At 43.0% G+C, this 26679-nt stretch overlaps 2 protein-coding genes across 4 annotated transcripts; one reads left to right on the forward strand and one right to left on the reverse strand.

The window, feature by feature from the left end:
• Nucleotides 1-15126, forward strand: apela (apelin receptor early endogenous ligand). The gene is made up of 5 exons (XM_089007198.1): nucleotides 1-1008; nucleotides 6069-6366; nucleotides 10734-10873; nucleotides 12753-12894; nucleotides 14456-15126. Exons 3-4 carry the CDS (start codon nucleotides 10777-10779, stop codon nucleotides 12839-12841), a joined length of 186 nt encoding a protein of 61 aa, XP_088863324.1. The 5' UTR covers nucleotides 1-1008; nucleotides 6069-6366; nucleotides 10734-10776; the 3' UTR covers nucleotides 12842-12894; nucleotides 14456-15126.
• tmem192 (transmembrane protein 192) lies at nucleotides 14051-26460 on the reverse strand. 3 transcript variants are annotated; one of them, XM_089007196.1, is made up of 6 exons: nucleotides 26270-26460; nucleotides 23598-23750; nucleotides 23237-23498; nucleotides 23037-23159; nucleotides 16440-16545; nucleotides 14051-16134 (listed from the first exon to the last, which is right to left on the reverse strand). In XM_089007196.1, the coding sequence occupies exons 2-6, from the start codon at nucleotides 23727-23729 to the stop codon at nucleotides 16020-16022; spliced, it is 738 nt and encodes a 245-aa protein (XP_088863322.1). In that variant the 5' UTR covers nucleotides 23730-23750; nucleotides 26270-26460; the 3' UTR covers nucleotides 14051-16019. The 3 variants fall into 3 exon arrangements, with proteins under 3 accessions (XP_088863322.1, XP_088863320.1, XP_088863319.1); XM_089007194.1 differs by lacking the exon at nucleotides 26270-26460 and adding an exon at nucleotides 25374-25544 and having other exon boundaries at nucleotides 23598-23747; XM_089007193.1 differs by lacking the exon at nucleotides 26270-26460 and adding an exon at nucleotides 25374-25542.
• Between the last annotated feature and the right edge of the window lie 219 nt (nucleotides 26461-26679).

The raw sequence follows: 26679 nt of genomic DNA on the forward strand, positions 1-26679 counted from the left end.
GACGTTCGTTGATGGCTGATGGAAGGAGAATCACCTTCCATAAGGACTGTTGGTAACTCAACCTCTGGTGTGGCTTCTCTTCTTTGCTCCTCATCATTTTTGCTGATTAAAAACCTCTTAATTGGCACGTGTTGCTTGCTGACTTTAGCCTATCTTTCATTGGTTTATGCCCAGGGACAGACTTCTCTTCCTGTGTTATGAAAGTCCGGTGGGGCATCTTTTTCCAGAAAAGAAACAGATGTTTTCCAACTTCTTCGATTGCCCGAGACTGTTGCTTTGACAGCAAGGAAACACCTTTTGCAACAGACGCACCTTTGATGGCTTCTCTGTTGCGGAGGATGGTAGCAATGGTTGACTTAGCATAGCCGTACTGGGTCGCTAAATCACATAAATGCACACCTCGTTCGTGTTTTTCAATTATCTCCTTCTTCTCCTCGAAGATTTTGTTTTGTATCTTCTTCGCCTGAACACGAGCCTGTGGTGGTGTCTTTTTCGGTCCCATAATAGCAAAATTATCTGCAAATAGCTCCTCGGAGGGGATCGACGTGTGAATTCAGAGATAGGGGGTGTGGAAAGGTGGGCCGGCTGGAGCGCTGTTCGGTCGTGTGCTTCCGCCGAAGATCTGAAGATCACTCCGCCAGCCGTGGTAGGTGTGTATCGCGAAAAGTAGTGCGTATTCCAAGGTTTAATTTTCATTAATTTGACGTTCGTAAACTGAAAAGTTCGTAAGGCAAGGTGTTCGTAAACCGAGGTCTCACTGTATCTACCTCTGTATTTATTTATTTGCGGTGGGGAGGGGTAATGCTGTAACAATATGTCCAAAGTGAAACATTGAATATATTTGGTTATTTTAATAAAGGGAGGTGCATTTACTTGTGCAACGAAGAGTCGATTGTCTGAGGACCAGGATGGCAAGGCTCTCCCAATTCCAGCCCCCCCCCCCAGCCCTCTCTTCCTCCGCCTCTTGTGAGACTGCCAAAATGACATCAAAGCCATGTGGGGGGGCGGGTGAGTTTCATTTCATGGCAAAGTCCACATGCTGGTTCCTTTTTCAAGTAGGTGTGGGTGTCTGAAGGGTTTGTGTACCTTGCGCTCATATGGGCTCATATTTGCTTCCAGGACTCATACTGGACTCTTAACTGTGTGTTGGAACATATAAAGATTAAAGATTATGTGAATTGCACACATTGATGAGAAGGTTTCTTCAGCCGTCATCTGTACACAAGTGAAGGTTTCGGACGTTTCGCCTCCTATCCAAGAGACTTCGTCAGCGAACTAAAGTCTGACTGGTCGTATCGGCCCCATTTATATATCCCTAATGTCCAGACCTAGTACAGATGACGGCTGAAGAAACCTTCTCATCGATGGACCTTCTCATCGATGGACCACTCCTGTACGACTGAGAGCTTACACAGACGAATTGCACACATTGCATTTAATATACACACACACACACACACACACACACACACACACACACACACACACACACACACACACACACACACACACACACACACACACACATACATACATACACACATACATACATACATACATACATACATACATACATACATACATACATACATACATACATACATCTCTTGGCAGTCCATCGAAGTCGAGGATGACGTCGCTTCCATTGCTTTGTGGGGTATTGGACAGTGGTTATTGGCGCTGGCGGCGATGCCACTGTAGGTGACTATGAAGCCCGATTCTGGAGCCACAAATCCTGCCACATTCAGGACATGTGAGGCCAGGACCGGGCTGGCGAGGCGGTACTGAAGCAGCACAGAGGTGTCTTTGCTCGTGCCGCACGATCCTCCTCTGGGTGCGCTTGTCTTCAAGTTGTGTCACCCCTTCGTGGCATAAGGAGCGCCACAGTGGCCTGTTCGCTGCAGCAGACTCCAGATCGCTGGGCTTGATGTTACAGTTCTTTAGAGTCTGTTTAAGCTGGTCTTTGTATCGCAGCTTAGGACCACCAGGGTTCCTCTTCGCTGACAAGAGTTGTCCATAAAGCACCTGTCGAGGCAAGCGGCAGCTAGGCATCCGGATGACATGTCCAACCCACCGAAGTTGCCTCTTTGCCAGTATGGCCTCGATACTGGTGGAGGCAGTGCGTTGAAGGATGTCGGTGTGTGGAACACGATCCTGCCAGGTGATGCCAAGGATTCGTTGGAGGCACCTGATGTGGAATGCATCAAGGCGTCTCACATGGCGTCGATAGACGGTCCAGGCTTCTGCGCCATATAGCAGCGTGGACACACACACTGCTTGGTAGACTGCGACTTTTGTTGGAGTTCTTAAGTGGTTGTTTTCGAACACACGAGTACGCAATCTGCCAAAAGCTTTGGAGGCTTGATGGATGCGGGCCTGGACGTCATCATCAATTAGACAGGAGGGTGTTAGAATGCTGCCGAGGTAGCTGAATTGTTGGACAACCTTGAGGGGTGTGCCACTGAGGGTGAACGCTGGGGTTGGAGAACTCTCTTTTGCCATGACCTCCGTTTTGGTTACATTGATCACGAGACCGAGTGATCGGTAGACGGAGGACATGGTATCAAGGGCATTTTGCATGGCAGCTGGGCTGTGGGCCAGCAGAGCACAATCATCTGCATACTGTAGCTCGTGGATGCCGCTGATCAGGGTCTTGGTCTTGGCCTGTAGGCGTCTGATGTTAAACAGGTTACCATCCAGGCGGAATTGGATTTGTACGCCGCCACCTTCCTGGATGGACTTATGGAAGAGGAGCGTAGCTGCCATCAGGAACAGGTTGAATATAGCAGGGGCCAGTACACAGCCCTGCTTCACCCCGACTTCCACAGGGAACGGGGAAGATTGCTGGCCACCAACAAGTACAGTTGCTTGCATGCCGCTGTGGAACTGTTTTAGGATGCCAAGAAATTTGGAGGGGACGCCAAATTTCTGCAGTATGGTCCAGAGAATGTCACGGTTAACTGTGTCAAATGCCTTTGTAAGGTCAATGAAGGTGATATAGAGGTCCTTATTTTGTTCCTTGCATTTCTCCTGAACTTGGCGCGCAGCGAAGATCATGTCCAGAGTGCTTCGATCCTTCCTGAAGCCGCATTGTGTCTCTGGGAGGATGTCTTCGGTAATGTGCGATGTAAGACGGAACAGCATTACTTTTGCAAGAATCTTGCCAGCAACAGAAAGTAGGGATATGCCACGGCTGTTGCCACAGACTGACTTGTCCCCCTTCCTTTTGTAAATGGTGACGATGTTGCTGTCTTTCCATTCCTGAGGAAGTGTCCCGTTTTGCCAGATGTTGCAGATGAGGTGGTAAAGCTTCCGTGTCAGGAGATAACCGCCGCTCTTGAAGACCTCAGCTGGAAGTCCATCAGGGCCAGGGCTTTTGTTGTTTTTAAGGCTCCGGATTGCAGAGAGGACCTCTGTGAACTGAGGAGGTTCATCAAGGGAGGGAACTGTTGGAAGCTCTGGGAGGGAGTCAAGGATAGATGTGTCTGAAGGGTTTACTTGGTTGAGCAGGGAGTCAAAGTGCTCTGCCCAGCGCTCAAGTATTAGCTGTTTGTCCTTCAGTAGTACAGAACCGTCTGCAGATTTAACTGGGACAATGTGTTGTCTTCGTGGGCCGTGCAGGGATTTTACAGCATCATAGAAGGCGTGTGTGTTGTTGTTGTCTGCATGCCTCTGGATTTCTTGGGCCTTGCTGAGCCACCACTTGTTCTCCATCATCCTCAGCTGTTTCTGTGTTTCACCACGGATGGCCTTGTAGTGAGAGAGGAGAAGTGGAGAATGAGGGTTGGAGAGAAGTGTGGTATGGGCTTTGCGCTTGGCTTCCAGAAGCTCCTGTATGGCAGCTGAGCTGTTATCGAACCAGTCTTGATGACGTTTCTGAGTGAAGCCGATGGTCTCAGAGGCAGCTTGATGAATTGTTGTCCTCAATTTTTTCCACCTGCTTTCAACATCAAGGTCACCGTTACTGGTGTCGTTGTCCAGGCTGGCAAGTCCCTCTGCCAGCTTGTGGCGGTAGCTGGCTGCACATTCTGGGGACTCCAGGGCCCTGGTGTTAAGACGCCTTTGGGGCTGCTGTTTCTTATGAGGAGGTCGAATTCTCAGCTTGAGCCTGGACTTGATCAGCCGATGATCAGTCCAGCATTCAGCCCCACGCATGGCCCGCGTGATGCAGACATCATTTTGGTCTCGTTGCCTTGTGATGATGTAGTCCAGTAAGTGCCAATGTTTGGACCTGGGGTGCATCCATGATGTGATGTATTTCTTTTTCAGCTGAAAGATGGTGTTAGTTACAATCAACTGATGCTCAGAGCACAGAGTGAGGAGTCGGAGGCCATTGCTGTTTATTTTCCCCGTCCCGTGCCTTCCGATTACTTGTTTCCAGAGCCTGGCATCAGTACCTACTCGGGCATTGAAGTCACCCATCAGAACAAGTTTATCAGAGGCAGGGATTTTGGATATGGTAGCATCCAGGGACTCGTAGAAGGCATCTTTGGTGTTATCGTCAGCATCCAAGGTGGGAGCATAGGCGCTGATTAAAGTTGCGAAGCGACCTTTTACCAGGGGAATACGCCAGGTCATAAGCCGTTCACTGATGCCTTGGGGGGACTCGGGGATGTTACTGAGTAAGCTGCTTTTCACAGCAAAGCCAACTCCATGGAGTCTTCGCTCATTCTCTGGGAGACCCTTCCAGAAGAAGGTGTAACCTTCACCAACTTCTGTGAGTGAATCCTCGCCTGAGAACCGAGTCTCACTGAGTGCGCCAATATCGATGTTGTACCTCCTTAGCTCATGTGCGATGAGGGCAGTTCGTCTTCGAGGTCTCTCCATCCCGTCTCGAGCATCGAGGAGGGTGCGAACATTCCAGGAAGCCAGGTTCATAGTCATGGGTTTGATTATATTTCGTTTTCGACCGCAGAGGGGGGATGCCTTGGTGGCTGCGGTGGGCCACCCAGGTGTGGTGGAACAAGCAATGTTTAGGTCACCTTTTCTAGACCCTTCCCCTATAAGGGGTGAGCAGTGCGGACCCTGAATAGGGCTGCTCAGACGCACAGGATGCTGCCGAAGGATAATGTTGCTCCATCCCATCTTCGCAACGACCATCAATCCTGTACCGCCGCTGTGTAGGATTCAAGCTAGAAGCTTCCAGTCACATCCATGACCTGCCCCCGTCACTTTATCCTATCGCCAGTGGACTTATATGGTGGAAGCTGAAACCTGCGCTACTAGTGGATTTAGTGTGAGGGACGGGGCGCGCAATTCCTTCCCCCACATACTTGGCCGCACTCACTGTATTCCAGTGGCAAGAGTGAAGACTCGAGACGACCTTCAGGTGAGTGCGGTTGCAAGGGGCTGCCGGTGGTCCGATCTGTTGGACTCCGCCTACGCCTACCCCTGGGTGCGGATTTGGGATCACTCTTTGTCTGGCCTCTACCCTCCGACCTGTTCGGCTTGGGTGACCCTGCCAGGAGTACAAGACTCCAGCCGACATAGCTCTCGGGGTCACGGAGACGCGCAAAGTGCCTCACCACGATAAGGTGGTGATCCCAGTCGAGGCACATACGTACATACATACATACATACATACATACATACATACATACACATATATATATACACATATATATATATATATATATATATATATATATATATATATATATATATATATATATATATATATATATATATATATATATATATATATATTATGGTGAGTTCTTTTTTGTTGACATCTCAAACTTCCTCCAGTCACATTTGTTGTTGTTGTTGTTGTGTCATGGCTCAGATTTACTTCAAATTTGAAAAATCGTAACATGTGGAGGGGATGAAACATTCTAATGTCTTCCCCAAATTCATAACGGCCGCCTGAGAGGAAACTGTAACTACAATGCGGCCCTGGGCAAAAAATGACTGACACCCATGTTCGATCGGTTACTATTTTCCCGGTTCCACTCTGAAATTCCGTCGATGATTCTGTCCTTGAGAGTTTTGAAAGGCGCTTAGAAATGAAATGTATTATTATTATTATACCTTGTAATGTTATGTCGTGTATGTTGGGGTTACGTCAGAGCCACAGGCCCATGGAAGTACCTTTCTCCGGCTTTGAGCTGACCTTCATCGCGGTCGCTTTCTTCGTCTTCTCGCTCTTCACCGTCGCTTCCATCTGCATCCGGACTGACGAGGGCGTACGGCCACGTAGGAATTGGACGACGGACGTTTGGGGACGGACCAAAGTCAAACATATCAGGTGCGCTCTTCAGATGGAGACATCCGCGAGGCTACAAGAAGGAAGCAGAGAGTGATCAGCGGGAAGGCAAAATTGCTAACACGCTCATGAAAGCATAAAAAGACACGCTGGCAATAAAGGTAAGGTAACGATATACACTCCAGACCTGTAGGATTAAAAAAACAATGGTATTTAACCACGGCTTGAAAATGTGATTAAAAGTGCTCGTAAAATATATTAGGTGTTGATATGTATATTTGCACCTTTTAAAAATATATATATTTGTATATGAAGCACCTCTGCCCTCTTTAAAGGACAACCGACGTCTCCGGACAAGTTGTGTCCATAATTTGTAAAATCGCTTCAAATGACTTCTACTGAGCGTATTTTACAAATATTCCACCTCATATAGCTATATTTTACGTTTTAAGACTTGCGCTGAATATTCCGGAAGTCTTGTTTTTTAGTTGGTGACGAGTCCTCACCCTACGTCACTGAAGGAACGGCCCAAACCGAGAAAGGACATACCTTGCATCACCTCAATGCATTTTGCGGTACTTTGTTTGGTCTGAAAACTTCGTGTTGATGGTGAAATTAGAAGGAAAACACATAAATAATGTGATGGAGAATCGTTGTGTGTTGCGCCAAGACTTCTACAGTGTATTTGATGTTCGCTTACAAAACGTCCCAGGAGACAATTTCCACGGAGCTTTGTCGCCATTTTCTGCCTTTTTTTGGGTACTGTGAGTACTAAAGAGTTTGTCACTACATTTCTCTCCAGATGCATCAAAATAACCGGAATAAATTATTTAATCGATTGCAAACATGTATGCTTTCCTCTTCAGAACTATTTGAATCATATTCATAACTGGATGTGTAACAAGAAAGCATATTCTCCGAATCTGAAGCCATTGTTTTGATTCACAAGCAATGCAAGACGTCTTGGCGTGACGTCACGAACAAGGGGGCGGGAATTCTTGAATTCAGATTTGAAAACGAGTTATTTATTAATTTGTTTTGCGCTACAGATTAAAACATTCTAATGGCTTCCCCAAATTCATAACGGCCCCCTGAGAGGAAACCAGAACTACCATGTGGCCTGTCACCCTTGGTTTAGGGTAAGCCACATGACACACCCGATTATTTCTTAAAAAACGTGCGGGTCCACAGTGGCCGCCGTGTCTGAGTTGGGCTTTAACAAAATGGCTGACTTTTGGCCTCTGGAGCCCCGGCGAGGTGACATTTTGACTGGGGTGGGACTGCAGGGACTGCCGGGTGGGCTCCCTGTTGAGTTTGCCCCTTGACCTCTTGAGCCTTTCGTCAGTCTGTCGTCTCGCTGCAATAAAGACAGCCGGCTTGCTCATGGCACGAGATTTCCACCGAGAGAGAGAGAGAAAGAGTGAGAGAGAGAGATTTTATTTTTCAATGTCTTGAATATCAAACAATATTTGTCAATGGTATAAATATAAAATGCTATTATATAAAATAGCCACCTCCAGTAACGGATAAAAGGCAGTAGATTTTGCTCCTTAACGCATTCACTGCCAGACGATGTGCAAAAATGTGTCCACTCCAGTGCGAGGATTTTTGTCATTGTCACTTGAATTCCAGGACCCACATATTATTGTGTTTTAGGACTACATAAACATTCAAAACAGCGTTAGCAACCTTAGACATAATCATCATACATTTCATTTATAAGCACCTTTCAAAACGCTCAAGGTCACTTTACAGTCAGAGGGTGTTTTTTTTTCTGTGGGTGAGCAGCGGCAGCACACGCGCCAGTGTTCACTCAACCCAGAATAACTCAAATAGATAGAAAGCTAGCTAGCTAGCTAGCTAACTAATAGCTAGTCAATAGATAGATAGCTAACTAGCTAGTTAGATGATAGCTAGCTAGATAGCTAGCTAAATAGACAGCTAGTTAGTTAAATAGCTAATAGACAGCAAATAGATGAAAAGGTTTCTTCAGCCGTCATCTGTACTTTTTTTTTGAAGGTGTCGGACGTTTCGCTTCTTATCCAAGATGCTTCTTCAGCGAACACTGCTATGATAGGTCCCTACTCTCAGGTTGGGGGGAGCAGAGGACCACTCCCTGCAGCCCCACCGATTGTTCCTACATTCCTAACGACTGGCCTGATTGCCCCACTCCCTCCGGTATCGCCTCATCAGCATTACTAATGTTGCCTAACCTATGTTGCCTAAGCAGGCTATTGTACGAACGATCAAAATTGAACCTCACCTCACCATATCGGTTTAATGAAGGATTTAGCTTTTTTATGAAAATTGCTTTTTTTACTCTCCGTTCAAACCATCTATGTTCTTTTGCTAAGATTTTAATCTCATTGTCATCAAATGAGTGGTTGCTAACTTTTAGGTGCATGTGTACTGCCGATTGAGGCCCAATAGTATTATCCCTGCGATGTTGATAGTCTTTTTTTTTGAGAATTTGTTTAGTCTCCCCAATGTATTGCTCTTTACAATTTTCATTCTTACAATGTATGGAATAAACTACATTACTTTGTTTTTCATTTGGCAGCCTATCTTTTGGATGCACTAATTTTTGCCTTAAAGTTGGCAAATAGATAGCTAGCTAGATAGCCAGCTAGTTTGTACAATGATAGTTTTTGATTTCCCTGCCTGGGTGGGATTTTTTCAGTAGATGAACTCCCCAGGGACTTCTTGCAAGACAGTGAAGGGCTCCTCAAACTTGAAACACTTGGAGTGAGAAAAAAAAAGAGTCAATTCCTAAATGATATAGGTCTGGAGTTATATGAGCTTGAAATGAGGGCGGCGGCGGTTTGATTTCCGCTATGACTGGAAAACCTTTGAACGGATTTTTTTCCTCATGAAAAAAAAACTGCCATTTTGAAGAGGGGTGTGTACACTTATTATACGCACAGCGGGCCATATTAAAGCCACCCGACAGATGCCGGTAGGTGTGCCTTGTAAAGGCATTTTGTGTCCTTAAAGGGCCTCTGCCGTTTCCAATGTGATTAGATTGACTTTTTCCAATTGGGTCATTATGAAAATAAGAACTTGACATGTGCAACAATCACATTTTGGTCACGGTGTGTGTTTGTGATTGGGGGGGTGGGGGGGTCTGCGTGAAGAAATCCCCCGTCAATGCGTTTAATCCCCAAGTAAGAGCAAATATTACAACACCAAAAACCTACCAGGGAGACTTTTGGGGGGGCATATACAGACACACAAACATCTACACAACACAACACACAGCAATTTGGTTACTAGGTGGCTGTGAATGACAATTGGAGATTCATTAGCATATTGAAATAGGCCCAAAAAACTCTTTAAAAGACAATGGCCGCTGATATGCAAAGCGTGACCCAAGAAACAAACCTGGTATGGGAAAGCGTTAAGAAAATCCAGCAGGGATCTCAACCACGTCCACTCAAGATGTTTTTGTGAAACATACGCGCACACAGACGAACACGGACGCAGATACGTGAGGTTGAGTTGTCTTTTATGGGTTTTTTAAGAGAGATGCTTGTTCAAAGTCTCAGGGAGCGTTTTGCGGGCCCGGCGCTCCATTAGCGTCCTGCTGATTGCCTTAATCCTCATTCACATGCAATGGGCTACATTTCATCTTCTTGTGCTAATTGATTAGCAGCGCGCTCAATGGAGGAGTCGCTAACGCTGCGGAGGAGACGCCGACCGACCACGCAGACGGGCTAATGAGCTGGCGAGATACAAGACACATTTTACACATTTTTTCCCCCAAAAAATCTTCAAAATATTGTCATGAGCCTATATTTTGTATTGACAGTATGAGGAAAATTTAAAGTTTTTAATTAGCATCTTTTTTCACTTAATATAGATTCCTCTAAATATTTTTATTTGTTACAAATGAAATGCATATTTAAAGAATACTGCTACCACTACCTTTTATGGAATCGGCGAGTACTAAAATGTACATATTTGTACTCGGTTTGATAATTTCAGCCCTTCTGAAGTTCCCACTACAAATTGACAATTTGACAAATTGGAAGAGAGCCCTGAAAATATTTTTTACAGATTAAATAGGAATGGCAATATTGGTGAACAAAAAAATAAGAGAGATTATTTTTCATTACTGTTCAGTAATTCACTGTTACTGTATACAAATCATACATGGAGCATGTGCATGACTTTGTGTGCGTGTGTGTGCGTGTGTGTTTTCAAGGGGGCAGTTTGAGGGTCGGGTGGGGGTCTTCCTGTCATTTGAATTACCCTCTACATGTGGGGTCAATATGTGCCATGCTTGTGTGTGCGTGTGTGAGGAGTTGAAGTGGAGGGTGAGGGGCGAGGGGTGGTCTTGGGCGTGGGATGAGGGAGGTAGGGGGATGTTGGAAAGTCAGTATAAAAGAGGTGGGGGGAGAAGCACCTTTGTCACTCAGCTCCCAATTCTCCGGAAAAGACTGCGGACACTCTCCAGGGACTTTGTCTGTTTCAGGGGCTTCTGCGGCATTGTCTCCGCTGATAGTATTTTCTCTTTCTGGACTTAAAGAACCACAAGGAAGCGTAAGAACCAGGACTCCTCAGAAAGCAAGATGAGGATCTTCAACCTGCTCTACCTGCTCACGTTGCTGCTGATGCTGTTCGCCACTGTGGTGGTGGTAGTCGAGGCAGCCTCCATCGCCAGGCCAAGTAAGAGATCAAGAAGCCACACAACTTTAATGAAAGTGAAAAACCGGGTTCATTGGAAATATTTGGCGTCTTGCGTTAAAACCTAAAGTTATGTTGACGGGTTAATTAACGATTAAAAAAGTGAAGAGGGAATAAAATGAATGTGTAAAATGCTGGAATATAGTTGTCTCGGTTGGAAATGTTCAAGTAAAGAAAATATATTTGCACATTAAGAATCCGTCATTTTACCATCGAGAACACGGCAGGATCCTTCTAAATGTTTGATGCCTTAGAGTACTAACCACGTCGTAAAAATGCAACACATTTGGGCGTGGGGGCGGGGGCGTCAATGATGGATACATTTCGTAAGTAACGCGTTGGATCGTTAAGAAAATTGAGCTAAAACAAATATATTTACTATTACGGGTATCTTTAAATCGTTATTTTGTTCGATGTTTACAAGTACAGTATATCGCTCCGAAATCACCACAGCCAATCACGGCGAGTGATGGATGTGTTGAGGTTTAGCGCCAATGTCGTAAATTACAAAATCCCGTAAAATGACGCCAATGGTGGACATGTTAGATAAATATATCACCGTATCAACTCCAAATGTCCATACAGTTAGATATTAACGTTGATATCGTTATGTCGGTGAGTTAAGTGTATATACAGTTACCCAGTCATCCAAACGTTAAAATAATCCCTTAATAATACAAAACCTCTACCGTCGTTAATCAACGTTTCCATTGTGTTTGTTGGGTTAAACGCTAGTCTTTTATGAACGTGTGATGCTTCCAGCTTCACCTCCAATGTCAAGAAAGACACTAAACCATTGATCAAACGAAATTGATATAGATATTACATTCGAGTAATTTAAACACAAAAAGTATAATTTAGTCGAAAACATTTACTGTATATTACATTTTGCTTAGGTGGTTTAAAAAATAGAAGTTTGGTACATTCAAAGACATTCAGGACAAATTCCATTAGAGTTTTTTAAAGATGCGATGAGTTAAAATGACAATGAAAGTAATGTATTCAAGGTGAACTTTCTGTTTGTTTTATAACCACGACGGATTAAAAATAAGGGACGCGTACAATACAATAAAATACACATTGATTAGATTGTGAGTCTTTTACCCACTAATGAAAGGTATTATTATTATTATTATTATTATTATTATTATTATTATTATTATTATTATTACTCGTCAATATGTTCACTTCCCCCACAAAGCGTCGTAAATCGAAGTGTTCCGGGTTCGATGGCCTGACAATAGCATGCGCGGGTACATTGGATTCGTTTATTTTATTTTTTTACGATTGGCTTTGATTACACACTTAACTGTACCGTAACAGGTGCGATGCATAAAATGAGACAGTGGAGGTTTGGTGATCCTCATCAGATGAGTACCGCCGCCGGGCATCACACAACCCGGCGGGTCTCCATTGTCGGGTGCTTTTGTTAATCCTGGCGTTAAAATGCCATGCAAATACACTCCCAAGCTTTTATTAAACAAAATGACACGGGAGGAGAATCTAAAGAAACGTATGCCTCCAGGCTTAGTGTTCTCTTTCTGCCAGGGTGGGGGGGAGTCATAAAGTCATCTGGCACTTTATATGCTCTTCCTGGGTTTGGCCGTTGGGAGTCGAGTGTATTTACTGGGGTCGTTAGAAAATCGTCATGTTCGTTGGCTGTGTTCCACCTTATTAGGAAAGGAGGGAGAGAGAGCGAAGTGGAGACAGACGGTAATACTAATCGAAGCGTACAATTTTTGGGGATGACTCAATTGTGACTCCATATTTGTTTTCCCCAGTAGACGTCGTGAAAATTACAGTAAATGGCTATACAGAAGAGAGCATTTAGAATTACAAAACCAACCGCTTTCTGTTGCAGATTTCTTCAATGCGAGGAGAAAGTATCACCGACACTTTTGCCTGCATCGACGATGCCTTCCTCTGCACTCCAGAGTCCCCTTCCCATGATGACGCCGCTGAGGATGATGGGGCATCTTGTGATGCTTTGAAGGCGGCTATAGGTGGGCAAACATGTTTAAATACCTTTGAGGAAAGTACTCAAAATGGCTGCTTCGGAGTCAAATGAACGGCTTCCTGCTCATTTTTAGCATTGTGTCCTTGAGACCTTTCCACACGTCCTGTTTTCCTGTCACATGTAGACCCGATTTTATGCTGATTGGTAGAACCGGTGAAAGGAGCTTTTTTGTGTATCGTCAAAATTTCGTGTCCTTATTTCCATTATAAATAAATAAAATGTTTGGGTATTGGTCAAAAAATGGCTGCTTCAAACCAAACTTAATTTTAACTGTCCTTAAAATAGACATGTCCACCAATTTGATGTCAATCTCTAAAACTGGTGATGTGAGAGCTATTCATTCATGGTCTCTTTTCGTGTTATTAATATATTTTTATGAAAATGTCCAACTTTGTGCTGAATGTCAGGCACATGCAATTTAGACTTTTTTTTTGGGGTGCATGTTATAGTACACGTCCATCTTCATTAAGTTCACCGAGTAGCTTTTTCTGGAGCACACAAGCCAGTGTCTTCTTGTGCCGGTCCCAAGCCCGGATAAATACAGAGGGCTGTCCGACGTAAAAGCGTGGCCAACACAAACATGTGAATAAAACCTCTGAAGATGGAAGACACTGATTCGCTGTGGCGACCCCTTGAAGGGAAAACCCGAAAGGAAACCAAGTAGTTATAGTACACGTCCACAAAAATGTCTGAAACTGATGTGTGTGTGTGTGTGTGTGTGTGTGTGTGTGTGTGCGTGCGTGCGTGTGGGGCGGGGGTGTTAAATATGGGGCTTGCAAAGTTAGATAAATTAAGCCCCTCCGATATCTGTCAAACCAAATGACACAAACTCGTACATCACCAACGGATGCATTAAAGAGTCTCCAAGACCCATGAATTGAACAGGAAGTCATCCATTTTAATTTCAAACAACGACTACTTTCCTGGCAAGTTAGACAAAAAAATAGCACCAGACACCAGTCAAAAAAAACAAAAACAAGTGACCCCAAATTAGGGGGACATATCTGTCAAAACAGGATGCACGAAGTCTCACAGACCCATTCTTGAAATTGAACAGCAAGTCAGCGTTTTAAGTTGCCATTTTGTAGCCATTCTCACGCATTGACAAATTGTCCCAAATGGAAAGAAAGAGCTGTCCTTGACAGTTTTGAATTATTTATTTATTTATGCTGACACCGTGTAACGTGATCAGATCATTGTTGTCAAGAATTTGATCATAATTTCACCGGTTGTCCATGAAAGAGGGGGATGTGAGCGCCATTTTCTGGCTGCATGTACCTTCTCCCTGAAATCATTTCCTCTCTGCCTCTTCCGGAAAGTACCGAAGGCTACAGGTGGCACTTGAGTAGGTGTGTGTGATGAGTGGCAGAGGTGCGCAGGACCCCTGGTTGACATAAATCCGGCTAATGACACCAAAGAGGGATTAAGAGAGGCGGAGGAATGCCTGAGCCCCTTGTTTATGTCGGAGCAGGCACGCTCAAACACCATGAACTGGAGTTTCTGTCAGTTGGGGTTCCTGATTTGATCGCTATTACTTTCTGTTGCAGGTTTGACACTCAGGAATGTGAAGGAATACGGTACGGCGATCTCGCACGTGTGAGCCTGGACAACCAAAGACTCAAGATTCAAATAATGGCCACAGAATGGGAGATACAAGACACTTGTCGGATAAAGAACGAAATAAAAATCAAGTCTGCAATCAAGAACCTCCCTCGTGCTGGATTCAAGCCGCTGTGGACCAAAGAGCTGCTTGCAGCCATGCTGTTGACAAATGTGTACATATTTATACTGTCCAATGCATTGGATGCACTTCAAACGTTTATTAAATGCATTTTATTCCTTTTTAATAATTGAAAAAAAGTTCAAGTGTGAGTTTTTTGGACACCGTCTAAAAGTGTATTTTTTTCGCAATCGATCAAATTCAGATATGCATTATAACATCGTAGAATCGAAGTTCCGAAATGCAAAGGGGAACAAAAATACCAAAACATTTTGTATAAGAAATCATATATATATCTAGATACCATGAAAGAGTTCACTGTTAAAATTATCCCCCCCCAAAAAAGACACAGGAAGAACACTATAATATAGTCAGATAGTTTTTCAAAAACTCTAGCATTAAAATACTGAAAGCACAACTAACACTGCACGCATACATCGAAATGCATATGTCTGTACTGTTAATATTTAATTTTAACAATTTACAAGACACAGGGGACCCCCACTATTCGCAAAGGAGGGAAGGGACCAGGTTGACCCACAAATAGTAAAAATCCACAAATAACTGACATTCCTTATAACTACAATGACAAAAAAAGCTTGGGGGATGGGCTAGGGAATCACAAATAAGTAAACTGGGTAAAAGGGAGACAAGAACACACACAAAAAAAACAGGGAAAAAAAAAATTCCACCAGCAACAGGGAATACCCCCCCCCCCCCAAAAAAAAAAAAGCTGCAGGGCTAAGAGTGACATGTTCAAGGCCGTTGTAAAAAAATGGTTTGCCCGTGAACCCATTGCTCCCTTAAAAAAAAATATATATATATATATTGTATTTTCTGGAATATAAGGCGCATCTTCAACGAATGACATATTTAAAAACATTTTCCATAGATAAGGTGCACCGCATAATAAGGGGCACCTTCAATGAATGACATATTGTAGAACATTTTCCATACATAGGGTGCACCGCATTATGAGGCGCATGGTCAGCTTTTGAAAAAAAAAATCTTTTAGGTGTGCCTTATAATGCAGAAAATACGGTAAATAAAATAAAAAAGCGCTGCTGTATCAAAAGAAAAAAAAAGATCAAGAGTGCCAACATTTATTAACATTTGACGTATTGATAACCAATCAAGTCATTTTTGGCTATGACTGCAGCATTTACATTATTATTTTCTCCTTAAAAAAAGGGGTGGGGGAGAAACACTAATAAACTATCCCTGACACCCCCCACCATGACACACCTGTGACCATGCCTCTTTAAACGCCGATCACTTACAGTCTGTTCCGGGTCAGAGCCGCAAGTCTGATCCCGACTTCGGTCTTACCGAAGTGGACCCGCATTCTTGCCGTTAGGGGGAGGGGGGGTGCACGACTGCAACAACGCCGCTCAATGTTGAGCGGCGAGATTGAGCAGCCTCTTACTTAGCAAGCCGTTGTGGAGCTTCAGGTACTCGATCAGGTCCGCCTGTTTCTCCACCACCTCCTCCAGGGAGGAACACACTCTGAAACACACACACACAGAGGTCAGGAACTTAATAATAATAATACATTTAATTTATAAGACACTAAAACTCTGACCTTTCGTTGCAACTACCCCGCGAAAGCAGGACAAAACACGTTTTAGTGTCTTTGCAGTTCACAATCAAAAGCTCGGGGGAAGGAGGTGGGACGGGGGGCTAGCTTAGACCATTTTTAGCGGCACTGTTAACCTCTGTGTAAACGAACGTTGGCCGAGACAGCTTTTACAGTGTCAATAATGTGGTGTGTGTGTGTGTGTGTGTGTGCGCGCGCGTGTGTGTGGCCTTACCTGAATCCAGTCTCGGTGGGCAAGCTAGCGACGCTTAAGCTGTGCAAATATTCTTCCCGGCAGACGTCAGGCACGGCTCGCTCCGTGTTGAAGCGCTTCACTTTGACTAAGAGGGGGGGGGGGGGGGAGGAATCAAATCAGAGGAGATTTTTGGTCAATTAGCCGGGTAGCTAGTCAGATGTCAAATAATGTCGCTCAGTGTTAGCATAGCATGCACTTTCTTAAATTTCAACCAAGAAAGTCCCAAGTTCACTGCATTCAGTCACATGTTCGTTAAAAATCGTTAACCTAACAGTGAGAGTTTCCTCGCCGCCATAACGAGGCAGGTGGGAAAGTGTCCCCTTCACCCCCTTTTTACAGGCTTCCATTCCCTGGCCGCCTTCCAAACACACACACAGGCCATTATAACCCGCACTTAGCTCTTATGGTCGGCCATATCCTGCACTTAGAGCTCCAATTCTCACGCCCTAAACATACACCTTTATTCGGGGGGAGGGGGGGCTTAGGGGTGGTCGGAAGCGTAATATCTGGGCAGTATTTCACAAAAAAAGCAGACTTGAAAGTCCCTGTAAAGTAAAAAGAAATGTGACTGTTGCGCTTAGCTTGCGTTAAGCTAACTCTGTTCCTAAGTATCCTAGCATGAATGGGTGACACCATCTTCCTCCAAGATATAGAATACAATACATATATTGATTTATATAGCGCTTTAACAACAGATGAAGCTGCAACAAAGCGCTTAAAGGACAACCGACACCATTTTTTTTTTGTTTCCTAACTGACATCAGAAAAACGTTTTATAGCATCTAAAATACCCAACACACGCAAACTGATATTTTTAGTCAAATGCAAAACAATAAAAATGAGTTAAAGTGTTCTAAAACTACTTCAAAATGACCCCGGAAATGGCGAGTTTTAGAATGTCCCGCCCCTTTGTTCGTGATGTCACACCAGGACGTCTTGCCTTGCTCTAGAATCAAAACAATGGCTTCAGATTCGGAGAAGATGCTTTCTTGTTACTCATTCAGTTATGAATATGATTCAAATAGTTCTGAAGAGGAAAGCATACATTTTTGCAATCGATCAAAGAAGTCCTTCCGTATCAATTCAAGCCGTCCCAGAAAATGCACAAGATGGCGCCCAAGCCCAAGTTGGAAATGGGCTGATTTGTCTGCTGGGAATTTGTGTCAACTAGTATCAAATAAGAGTCCTGGTGCAACACACAACGATTCACCATTGTGTTATTTATGTGTTTTCCTTCTAATTTCGCCATCAACGCGAAGTTTTCAGACCAAACAGAGTACCCAAAATGCACTGTGTGTCGCTTTCTCTGTCAGAGGCGTTCCTGACGTGACGTCACGTCAGGAATCGTCACCAACTCAAAAACAAGACTTCCTGAATATTCACCATGAGTCTTAAAACGTTAAAAATAGCTATATGCGGTGGAATCTTTGTAAAATATGCTCAGTAGAAGTCATTGCAAGTGATTTCACAAATTATGGACACAACTTTTGCGGAGGCGTCGGTTGTCCTTTAAGATGACCACAACAACCCAGTTGTGATTAATTCAATACCCGTGGATGAATGAGAATTTTTGTTGAGCTAGCTAGCTAACTGCGGCTCCACAAGTGAGTAGTACAAAACCACATCATGAGTTTTGACACATTCAAACAATCATCTTCAAATGTGTTGAATCTGATTGAAAAAATGAGCGGCAAAAGGCTGAGACGATGGCGGCGCTCGCATCATTCGGGTCTAGAGGGCTCGGTATTGATAATTAGTCGGGGAGGAAATTTGTCACGGAGATTCTAAAGAGCGCGAGCTTTGTTTTGCGCCATTCCAGCATCGACACACAATCCCAAGAAATACTGAGCATTCTTGCATAATGAGGCCCTAAATACGCACGTGTGTGTGTGTGTGTGTGTTTAAATCCAAGTGGTATGTGAGAAACACTTAACACGAGCGCAACACAAATGTTTGATTCATTTCATTCCTAACAGGTTTTCATTGATTTTTTTTAATCATTATTGTTAAACGGGTGTTGAATTATTTGTAATCAGTTTTCTTTAAATGACGCACTACCGTATACTATTCTCCATCCAACTACCCCCCCCACCCTTATTTGATTTTGTTTGCTACATTGAAGGCCTCTGGCAAGTCTTGCCACTGTTCATGTTGAGTACAGTTCAGATTTCCGGTATGTCATTACTTCCTGGTATTTGGTCTTCTATTTGTAGCTTTTTTGCTACAGCCAGTAGACCACGGCTATCCAAATCAAGGACTGGGGGCCAAACCTGGCCCGCCACATCATTTTAAAGGGCCCGCGAAAGCAAATCAAACTTGTGAAATTCCATGATGCTTGCTAAAGTCCGAACCAACATTTCAAATTGTCTCATGTAAACCACAATAACAGTCATTTTTTTCTGACTTCAAATTTGAAAATGAATTATTGGTTAATTTGTTGTGCGTTCTAGATGTAATATGTGGAGGGGATTCAACATTTTAATGGCTTCCCCAAATTCTTAACGGCCCCCCGAGAGGAAACAGTAACTACAGTTTCAGCTGTTGTTAAAGGACTATATAAATCAATATGTACGTTTTGCATTGTATTTTGAACACCCGCACCCATTTTAAGCCCCAATAACTCCAGACCCATATAATTTAGGAATTAACTATTTTTTCTGATGAAAGAAGAGAGTCTAATGTTTCTAATGCTGAATTGAATGTTTATGTAGTCCTAAAACTCTATATTCGGTGGGTCCGGCAATTTGAGTGAAAATGACAAAACCCTGGCAATGAAGTGGACACATTTTTGCACATCATCTGGCAGTGAATGAGTTAAAATGGCAGTGGAACGCATTATGCTAAAATAGCAACCACTGTGCTTTGTCATTGGATGACATAATGCTGAAGAAAAAAAATAGGATGACACAGTTAAACAGAGGAGATGCCAGCGATAGATAGAAGATGAAGAAGGAACAGTTGAAAGGAGGTGCCACATTTCGCACTTCCTTGTCAGAGTCTCTCTCTCTCTCTCCCCCTCATTTTTTCTTTCGCTCGCTCACTCTCTCACCAGAGCTCACAGACAAATGGACACTGCTCAGACAGTGCCCATCTCAGAGATTTAACGGGCGACAATCCGTGGTGCAGCAAAGCCACTGAGGAGGCGAGAGGCAAAAGGTCGCCTCATGCCAAGACAACGCCCGCAAGCAAATCCGATTTTCTCGCCGAAATTTGGATGCAAACACACTGAAATTAAAGCAAACATGTAACGTTTCTCTGCGTCATGCTAAGTCTTACTACCTTTTGTCTTTCATGATTCTGTCCTTTTTCTACTTCTTTCTTTCCTTTTATCCTCATTTCATAACCTAGCTGCTGTGAAATGTAAATTTCTCCACTGTGAGACCAATAAAGGTAAATCCAATCCAATCCAAGAAGGACTGCCGAGCAAAAATGTAGAATTCTACGTCAGCCGCTAGCCTTCGAGTCGGCTAGCATAGCGGTTTACAGCTTTGCCCGATTTTGCGGTCTTGGCAAACAACCCCAAAATTCAAATTAGTCGGTAGCGCTAGCAATTATGCGACGCTATATCATATATATTATGCGATGATGATGATGTAGACTGCTATGTTAGCCTAGCTTGGGCGAGCCTTCAATGGGCATGCCAAGGTATTTGTGTCGCCGAGCGCCCTGTAGTGCTTTTTTTGGGGGGGAGGGGAGTATGAGCGGACGAGCCTTTGAAGGCCGAGGAGGGACTTTGATGTGCGCGGAGCACGTGGGGCGCATTCATGTTGAAATGAGAGGCCAGAAACATACAGCAGAGACCTCAAACTCACAAACACTCCCTTCTCACAATCCAGCACGCACTTCAAAGAGAAGTCGAACGAGGCCTTCCTGTATGGACTTCATGGCTGCAGGCTCTTGCTACCTTTGGGTCCTTCAGAGAACAACCCCCCCTCAAGCCCACCGGGCCCCCATTGAATTTATCATCTGTCAACTTCAATGTCCGCGTGTTTCCGTTTCAGAACTTTTTGACTAATTTGATGTTCTCTAAAGAAGGAGCTGAACGACAAAATTCTCAAGTGAAAATCGCCTGAAAGCTCCATTTTCATTCCATTTCGGGGGCTCCTAATGGAGATGTCACAGAATGGAGGCATTGGGAGAACGAAGGAATCTGTTTACGCATCAGAAATGACTGCAAATTCCACCGATGCGTTCCACCCCCACAAAAACAAAAAAAATATAAAATTAAAACATACATTTATTTTGGCGGCTTGGGGGTGAGGTCACTTGGATCTCTGTTGCAATTCACTCCACTGATCCAAGCTGGAATGTGGCACAAAATGACCTCCACAAATACTGTAAACACTGGAACAATGTGTGTGTGTGTGTGTGTGTGTGTGTGTGTGTTGGCGGGCGGAGCGGCCAAGGGCTAGCCTAGCCTTTGGCTAGGCTAATCACTAATACAGAACCTTATCTTCAACTGCATTCGAGTGTATGTGCGTGTCAGGGGGGGTGTATCTATCAATCTGTGCCCTTTGGCGGCCTAAACAGGCCTTTAATATGGATTTCCTTTCAATACGACAATCTCCCTGATCAATATCCTATCGGACACCCTGTAACGTGTTCCTTCACTGACCCCCCCCCCCCCCACACACACACACACAAAGAACATTTCATTGTCAACATGGCATTAATTCCCATTTCCTCTGCAAATGACACATTTTGTTGTTTATTTTAAAGAAATGCTGACAAATGAGTCATTGCGGTTGAAAGTGATATTATGTCGATTAAAATGTGTGAGAAAAAGAGATCCAAAGTTTAAAAAACAGTTACGGGATGGAGGGAGGGGCGGAAGACGCAGCAGAATGCTCGATTGTCATGCTGTCGGGTTTGAAAAGGGCAGGGCGGCTATTGTCATGCCAATTGCGCTCGCGCATGGCGTGGGGGGTGGCGAATGCATTGGTCAGCAATGAAATCCAACAGGGTGTGTTCTTGCTCATAGTGATTCTGATCAAATTCCGCCACAAATCTACAATACTTTTGAGCCCCCAAAGGTGGCTGTGTTGTCATAATAATAACAACAACAACAACAATAATAATAATAACAAACACAAATGTTTACAGACGCTCCTCAACTTCCAAACATAAGTTCCGAAGGGTCGTTTGTAAGGTGAATTCGTTCGTAAGTTGCTTCAGTGCTATATTTTGTATGAAATGTATGTTGAAGCCTTATATAAGTATGTTTAAAGGACAACCGACGCCTCCGGACAAGTTGCGTCCAGAATTTGTAAAATCACTTCAAATGACTTCTACTGAGCGCATTTTACAAAGATTCCACGGCATATAGCTATATTTTACGTTTTAAGACTGAATATTCAGGAAGTCTTGTTTTCGAGTTGGTGACGATTCCTGACGTGACGTCACGTCAGGAACGCCCCTGACCGAGAAAGCAACACACAATGCATTTTGGGTACTTTGTTTGGTCTGAAAACTTCGTGTTGATGGCGAAATTAGAAGGAAAACACATAAATAACGCGATGGTGAATCGTTGTGTGTTGCACCAAGACTATTATTTGATACTAGTTGACACAAATTCCCAGCAGACAAATCAGCCCATTTCCAACGGAGCTTGGGCGCCATCTTGTGCATTTTCTGAGACGCTACATTGGAGTCCAGACGGCTCGAATTGATACGGAAGGACTTCTTTAATCAATTGCAAACATTTATGCTTTCCTCTTCAGAACTATTTGAATCATATTCATAACTGGATGAGTAACAAGAAAGCATCTTTTCCGAATCTGAACTCTCTTAAGCCATTGTTTTGTGTGTGTGCTTTGTTTTTATTGTAAAATGTCCTTGGGTGTTTTGAAAGGCGCTTGAAATTAAATGTATTATTATACAGTAAAGTCTCGTTATATCGATATTCAAGGGAGTCCGGAAAAATATCGATATAACCGGGACTATCGATATATCCGACCCTGTTTGCATGTAATTTTCTCCGTGCGTGCATAGAAATAGTATCGATATAACCGGGACTATCGATATATCCGATATCGATATAACGAGACTTTACTGTATTTGGAAAACTGTATTCATTCATTGAAGGTGCACATTATAATAATAATAATAATAATAATGCATTTGATTTATAAACGCCTTTCAAAACTCTCAAGGTCACAGGATGTTTTTTTTCTGTGGGTGAGCAGCGGCAGCCACACGCACCAGCATTCACTCAACTCAGAAGTAGACATCTCTAATGTCATCATGTATAAAATAAATAAAAATAAAATAAGGCTGTCAAAGTATTTTTTTTTTACTTTTTCAATAACTTAGAAAAGAAATTCAAATGTAAAAAAAAAAACAATCCGATGTGCCTTATGTATGGGAAAGGTTTGAAAATACACCATTCATTTGGGGTGCGCCTTATACTTCTGTGCGCCTCATACTCTCCGTATAGTTTTATCAGTTGTGGTCAAGAATGGTCAACATCCCGGTGAATAGTGGACTTCACTGTGCCTCCAAAGGCTTTTTGTCGCCTTTTCTGACCACATCAAGGATATCTCTTCCACACACATACACACACAAAAAAATGTTTACCTGCGTAATAGATGAGACAGGGCAAGGCCACAAGTAGCTCCAAGGACAAGGCGCCGATCAGGACGTAGGTGTACACAGAAACTGGCAGTCTTGCTGCCATGATGACCAAAACAACAATATTCCCTGCGTGCACACATGACCACGCTTAGCGTATCATGACTGCCCCCTAGCGTCCCCCATATGACATTACAAGCATCTACCTGTGGAGTACACGATGAGCGGTAGCCACTTGAGCCTGTTGGTACTTCTGTAAAACAGCAGGTAGCCTCTGTTGCGGGCCTGCCTGTGGTAGTAGTTGGTGCAGAGCGTGAACGCCTGAACTAGCACCCACAGGACCGCTTTGCCGAAGACCAGCACACTGTCACCCCACTTGGAATCCAGGACGTGGGTGCACAACTCCCTCTGGCCGAGCTCCAACACGCAAAGCACGGCCACGCATAGGGAGAAAATCATGTACACCACCTGGAAGATGCAGGAGAGATGAACTAAAAACCTGTAGAGCAGTTTTTGCCTGAAAAAAGGCTTACTTTAACTTCTGAATGTTTGTGTTTTTGTCCATACGTGTAGTAGACACAGCAGGACGGCGTAGCAGCCGGTGGGCACGGTATGGAACTCTCTCTTAATGGCGGCGTGGAGGACATCATCTGAGATGAGCGGCCCGTCCACCAGGGAATCCTCCTCGCTGCGGGTCATGTCCACCGTAGACCCTGCCTGCTACAAACGTGACAAAAAAATGACTTCACTTCAGGTACAATACTGGATTTCATATTAGACAATATGATGCCTCAAAATGGCATCGACACCTAAATCCAATTTACAGTCGGGTTATTACTCTATCTAGGACGACTATAGGTCACCTACAGTGACCTATAGTCCACCGCGATTGTTTCTGTCCAGTGAACCGAGCGCACTCTGTACTCGCAGTCGTATATCATTGCATTTTTATGAAGTACGGAATCGTTTTTCGTGGGATTTTCCAAGCTATGCAGTTTATGATGACGTATTACACGTTTCCCTCCATGCTGGTTCTTGAAATTTCCGAATATGACAACGAGAAACAGAGGAAAAAAATTGATTGAAGTTTACACTCTATTTGCTAACACTACACTTTATAAAGGTGAGTCGGTTCTACTTTTATAACTCATAGAAGTGGTAGAATATATATTTTTCTCCATAACTACCAAGTTTCAAGCAAAAAGAAGCATTAGCATATACAGTAAAGTCTCGTTATATCGATATTCAAGGGAGTCCGAAAAAAAATAGTAATATAACCGGGACTATCGATATATCCGACCCTGTTTGCATGTAATTTTCTCCGTGCGTGCATAGAAATAGTATCGATATAACCGGGACTATCGATATATCCGATATCGATATAACGAGACTTTACTGTATATTTCTAGAGCTCGCAATGTTCTTTGCTAGTATTCAGTGACAGCCATTTTTGATTTGTGCCGAAAATCTGCCTGCATTCAATCGTTGATATTTGCTAATATGTCGCTTATATTTCGCTTTAGACATTAAATACTGAAGAATACAGATGATTTAATATAAATTCAACTAAATGATCGCTAAATCATTCCAATTAAAAACTTAAATAACTAAAATAGTGACCGTGTTTACTCGGTCACAGATTTTCAATGTTTTAACTGTGTAGTTACAGGCAGAAAATTCCCTCATATTTCGAAAATTAAATATTCCATTATTTCATTATTTGTCATAGAACAATAATCTACACATCATTTGAAAGCTTTAAATGCATTTTAATATGGTATTAGAAAATGTGTGTGATTTTGTCACATCCCTATTCTATTCGAGGGCGACAGGGACGTCGCTTTGTCAGAGGTTTGTAAATGCTTACGGAAACCACAAGACGGTGGGGAAGCAATTAAAACGGGATCATAAAGCATCAACACCATGAAACTAACATGTGGGTTCCCCCCAAATTAAAGATGATGAGTGAAACATAATTTTACATACTGTACGGCGAAAAGATGCAGAATTACAGTACAATAAATGAACTTGGTTTTAACTGGTCTATAAACTCTTTTAGGGTGAATATTGTGCACCTTTTTGTTTCTCTTCCAGGTAGCTAAATAAGACACGTATATGAATTACTTCAAAATTTGAGTTAATTAAAGATAACATACGGTGAGTGCTTCTGGTGTTTAGAATTGCTTTTGAGGCGGACACCAACTAACAAAGAAATTTTTACAGGGAAGCGGTTGGTTGACATGAAATACGTACTACAAAACAGTTTAGCTTATTTGGCTAATACACAACAATACGCCACTACGAGCAAAGAAACGAGCAAGTAGAGTAAATAATACAACATACAGCAGAAAAGGCTCCCCCGGATTCCATTTGGGATTAAAATGTGGCTGTTGTCGAAGAAAGAACGCCACATCACAAAATCTTAGCAGGTGACGGAGAATAATGATGAAGAAGGTAAACAAATTCAGTGGTAGTTTTGTGCCTACCGGCAACCGTAGTATAAAGTCAGAATCACATGACCAAAAAAAGCAGGAACATTTCAGCAACAGCGCGTTTGATTTACTTCTTGTGAAGTGTTACGGCGCCTGACAAGAAAGGCAACTGGATTACCGCCATCTACTGGTAAGGAGTGTGAAGCAGGTTTGGCGAAAATACTTTTTTTCTGAAAAAAAATAACACAAAAAAGTAACTGTTTTAATATTCTCCCAACTACACAATAAGACTTTAAATATTTCTAATTGCGTCGGCAGCTTTCCATATATTTCAATAATATTTATAATTTCTCCCGATAACAACATGAGCTTCCACAAAAAGCAAAGCAACCACAATCCCCATCATTTTCATTTGTATTACAAGTATACATTTCTTGAATTTTTAATACTATTTCAGGTCATGACCCGTATACATTTTTACATATTTAGTATTGCTTAAAATGTAATTTCTTACTCTTTCCAAGACTTCTCTCTATAATGCCTTTAAATATACTCCTACTTCTACAAGCATCCATGATGGTATCATTCAAAGGAGTACGGTTCGACCTATACTAAATATTAGTCAATGTCCTTTGCTTCCTCATTTACTTTCCATTCCAAATACCTCATTGTTTTTTTTCCCCAACAATTCTCCAAAACTTGATGAACTGGGTGATCCCGGTTTTTTATTTTCACACTGGGCCTAATAATTTATTTGCCATCTGCTGCCCCTACGAATTGTCAATGGCCATAAAACATTAATTATACCTCTAATGCCGCAGTTGAAGTTGTTGAAAATAGTCCAGTCCGTATCCTGAAAGTCCGAATCTTGTGATTCCAAATGCTCACGTGAATATTAGCTTAGTCAGTAAGCACCGAATTTAGCGACGAGATACATAAATTATTCGTGACAATTCGGGTGACTGTTCACAAACCCTCGTTGACTTTCAAACAGCGTAAACTCAAGCCCATCTAAAATGCCGCGGTCTTGTCTGTCACGTGACAAATACGTCTTAACACTTCCGCTATTTTTTCCTTCTCAAAAAGAAACATGTCTAATATTAATAAATACTCGATAATAATTTGTAAAGAATCTACCTACAAAATTAATTAATTTAATAACAGATTACTTTACATAATTGAAATTCCTGATTCATCACTGTTTTCAATTCTTACGA

This window comes from Hippocampus bargibanti, linkage group LG10 (assembly GCF_051943395.1).
Source record: "Hippocampus bargibanti isolate YZ-2025 linkage group LG10, ASM5194339v1, whole genome shotgun sequence".
Classification (NCBI taxonomy): Eukaryota; Metazoa; Chordata; class Actinopteri; order Syngnathiformes; family Syngnathidae; genus Hippocampus; species Hippocampus bargibanti.

Coding starts and splice junctions, on each gene's coding strand:
- apela (XM_089007198.1), top strand. CDS start 10,777: ATGAGGATCTTCAACCTGCTCTACCTGCTCACGTTGCTGCTGATGCTG. Junction 10,874..12,752: donor AGCCTCCATCGCCAGGCCAA/GTAAGAGATCAA, acceptor TTTCTGTTGCAG/ATTTCTTCAATGCGAGGAGA.
- tmem192 (XM_089007193.1), bottom strand. CDS start 25,400: ATGGAATCCGGGGGAGCCTTTTCTGCT. Junction 23,499..23,597: donor TCCTGCTGTGTCTACTACAC/GTATGGACAAAA, acceptor TGCATCTTCCAG/GTGGTGTACATGATTTTCTC. Junction 23,160..23,236: donor GCTCATCGTGTACTCCACAG/GTAGATGCTTGT, acceptor GTGTGCACGCAG/GGAATATTGTTGTTTTGGTC.